A 4045-nucleotide genomic window follows, 5' to 3' on the forward strand; every position below is an offset into this window, starting at 1 on the left:
TCCCTCCTCGGTGAAGGCCGTCTCGAAGCTCTTATTTCTGACCCGAGAAGCGAGCATCGAGGAGGGATCATTGAGGAGCTATAGGCGAGGATACACGAGAGCAGCCTTCCCGGAAGCCGTGCAGCTGAAGGAGTTGCTCACTCCGCCAAAAACAGCTGACAGGTTTATGTGATGCTTCAAGAGGAAAAGGCGTCTCATTTCTCTAAAACACATTTGCTAGGCTTCTCTCCTCGCTTCTTTAGCGGCCAATTGAGGCTGATAAAAACAGAAGCTACCGGTTTCATTATGTTGCTCAAGCCCCAATCAATTTTGTTTTTTCCTTCTTTCATAATTTATTATTCATTGGTTTATTTAACAATATTAATAAACACTGCTGTAAATGCATCACTTCCTGGACATGTATTACAGAGTCACGCTAATAAAAGATTATGGAATATATTCAATAATAATAATTGAGAGCTCCTCACCTTACACATTAATGCTCAACAGTGCACAGGCACTGAATGACAATCCATTGACTTGGAACATTTCCATTTACTCACATGCTGCATGCAAAACATTGCTTTCTGGATATTCACAATTTCATGCAGTTGGCATGGGTGAAAAATCAAAAACATAAGTAAGTGCTGGTGTCATTATTATTATACCTCTGACTAATCTTAGCACTGGCTCATTTAGCGTTTTGTGGTTTATTAGAATGATTTGATCTTCTTTGTGTGATGAGATAATAAAGTGATCAATTTACTCGAGTGTGGTCTGAACAAGCAGAACGGCACACGCGTATTTACAGTCATCTCTTCCTGACTCTCTATGTATTTAACCCTGTGTTGCTGTAGCCTTGACGTTAATCTGAGGGCATTCAATTCAGGCTTGTGTCATGTTCAGTGACACAGAACTGTTTCTACGTCCGACCTAGTGAACGTGCTGTTGTGACATTCATGTATAAGATGCAAAGCTGCAGGTTGATGGACACATTTCTGTCCTGGGGATCAGGATTTTCAGTAACTGACCACGATACACAGAATACAATTCATAAATCCCTCTACATGCAGCTCAGTTTTAATACATGTTGAAACTGGGAATTTCTCAATTGCGCTGTCAAAGGTTGGCTCTAGTTCAGGAAAAGGTTTGGATGATCATGTGCAGGGTTTGGTGTGTGTGTGTGTGTGTGTGTGTGTGTGTGTGTGTGTGTGTGTGTTGACCTGAGGGAGGACTAAGTCAAGGAGAGAGGAAAAACAGCAAATACCTCAGATCTCTTATCAGCTCTTTTGGTGTCAGTAGACACATTCAGACAAGAGCAGCCTTCACATCAGAAATGAGCCATTGAGGTATTAGTTGCACGGACGGATGGACGGACAGACAGACAGACACGTATTCTCACCATTTTCTGTATCTGAGTTTGGGCTGATGTGCCGTTTGTTGGTGCATATGCACTCCAAGTGATCCTCCAGCCTCACCTGCACCTCCCTCAGCTTGGGTCGCCGTCGCACATACTCCACCTTAGCCACCTGGAGAGAGGGAGAGAGAGAGAGAGAGAGAACTTAAAACTTAAAATCAATAAAGTAGTCAAAATATAGCATTTGCTAAACCCTCTCCCAAATAGCAATCGCCCAATCATGGCTTAGCAACCATAACTAGCCACAGCACGCCTGTCAGGCTTGGGATTTAAGTTTTCTTGAAGTTTAAAGAGACAGGTATTTTTATTTTGTAACCTTCCAAAAAAACAAAAAAAAACATGTAGGAATGGAGTTTTTTGATTGGTTAAAACTGCGAGAAAATTACTAAAGAAGCACCTTTCAAATTGAATACAAGTGTAAACAAGTACTACAGACACAATGCCTTTCTTTAGCTTCTACCGGTAATTCACAAATGCCAGCTCTACTGTAGCTGTGTAAACACACAGGTGTGTCTGCTCTTGTTTGGACTGCCAGGAGAAGTGATTTCACCGACACTAAGTGAAGCCTTTTTTGTCTTGCGTCAACTCACATCCCACTTGCTGCTGTCGCTGAATGTCTGAGCCTGGTTACAGAAACATACACACCCAGATATACAGTATAAAAAGAAATCCATGAGTATATGCATCAACATCCCAGGCATTCTGTAAACATACAATAATAATGGCACACAGATACACTAAATGTACATGCGGATGCTCACATCCCAGGCAAGAAGCCAATTGAGTGGAGCTGCAGGTCTAATTGCACAAGCATCTTTGCTTCAAGTCTGAACAGACTCAAAGAGCGCCGAACATGGACTTTATAACAGTTAACGATAGGAGGTTCAGCTGAGGTGAGGATCTGTGCTGCTAAAGCACCAATTAGGCCAGGATTTACCTTCCATGGCAGGGAAAAGAGTGAGCCCTGACAAACACAAAATGTGTTTTATATACTACTAATTTGCTTTGTAAAGTAGTTTTGGAGGAAATATATGTGCTGCCTGGATCATTTGTGCAGTCTATTAAGTGTGACATACGCTGCTACCCAGAAGTCAATGGGAACAGGTTGGGTGGATGGGTATTCCTACAAAGTGCAGGACTCGGTTGGTGGCAGCTGCAACTGCTCAGAGCCCACTACAACCCCCACCATAAAACAGTGTATTGAGGTTTTGTTTTTTGTACGGATTGAACAAAACATATTCATTAACTTAGAACTTTAAAGTTGCTTTAAGGCAGATTCGGACAGAGCCAGGCTACTTGTTTCCAGTCTTTGAAGAGCTGAAGGCTCTGACACACCAACACAATGGCCTCCCCGAGTTGGTCCAAAAAGTGCCTCGGAACACACCAAAGCGAAGTTGACTTGAGTGTAAGTTTTGCACGTGCGCAAGACGTAATACGTCTCCATAGCAGCAGGTGGCACTAATCTGTATTGTCGCCCACAAATTGAAAACCGGCAGCTGATTGGATGAACGTGTCACGTGGGTCTGGCTTCTCTGGAAATTCACAGCCAGGCCGTCATCGCGGCTCGTTCGGTATACGATCTCATATTTTACTAAAATAGTTCACCGAAATTTGTTTCTGAAAACATTTTAAGCGAGAAATCGTCCGTGCGGTTGCTGAATCTGTCTTCATTTCAGATCCACTAATGTCAGTTTAAAAGATTTTTGTTAGACTTTGAGAGGCGTTAGTCACGCTCATCCCATTTGTCATTTACTGGTTGGCATTCTACCAATCAGATTGTTCATTGAGTCCGATTACCCGCCTTCCGATTCCACATGTCAATGCGTCCCAAATGAAGGTGTCACGTAACACCCCAAACAGATAATTGGGTTGGTGTCTCGGAGCCTTAAGATAACCAGCTACTGTTTCATATTGTAAAGCACTGTATTCCGTAACAGACAGACATGACCTTCTCATCTAACATTACCATTCAAATGTAAATCCTGCTTTAGATGCCAGGAGCGCGTACTGTTACAGAATAAACATATTGTATTATCCTACAATGTCAATTTCCTACAAAGCGTATTTGCTATAGCAAATTTGTTGAATATCTACATAACCTTTAGCGAATTGGATTGCAAAAATAGTCATGGTGGTGATGGTTAGGGGGTTCCCTTCAACACCCACATCCCTGCCAAAACCAAGCCAATTCTCCTGTTGATCACCTGGTCCAGCTTAACTACATCCTTAAACCTGAACTCCCTAATTTCAGGCACCACCTTTTTCCAAAACAGAAGGGTCAATCCATTATTTTCCAGCAGTATACAATAGCCTGACTAAAATGTTCTGACGGTCATCCCCCATCACAGATTGATATGAAAGTGGAAATTAGAGGCTGATCAATATAGTGGCAGGCCTATATTATCGGCCAATATTAGGCATTTACCGAAATATCGAACTCTGCATGTATAATGGCCGATAAAAGAAGCAAATATATATACATTTCTTTTTTAAATATTCAGTATGCAGAATCATTTATAATGACAAAAAAGTTATCTGATAAATGAATATTTAAAAAATAAAAACGGACTGTCAACCATGTTATGAGCGATGGAGTTGTATAGTCTGTCCACCAGAGGGCGCTCTACAACGTCCCTGTTGGCAACACTG

At 41.9% G+C, this 4045-nt stretch overlaps 1 protein-coding gene across 1 annotated transcript in view; it reads right to left on the minus strand.

Moving 5' to 3' along the window:
- The window catches only part of pdgfaa (platelet-derived growth factor alpha polypeptide a), a gene marked incomplete at its 3' end in the record, with an annotated part of 12792 nt that overhangs the window by 624 nt on the left and 8123 nt on the right, over positions 1–4045 (minus strand). The window contains 1 exon segment of the mRNA XM_032533535.1: positions 1382–1508. Within this exon segment, the coding sequence (XP_032389426.1) occupies positions 1382–1508 (127 nt within the window).

This window comes from Etheostoma spectabile, chromosome 2 (genome assembly GCF_008692095.1).
Source record: "Etheostoma spectabile isolate EspeVRDwgs_2016 chromosome 2, UIUC_Espe_1.0, whole genome shotgun sequence".
Classification (NCBI taxonomy): Eukaryota; Metazoa; Chordata; class Actinopteri; order Perciformes; family Percidae; genus Etheostoma; species Etheostoma spectabile.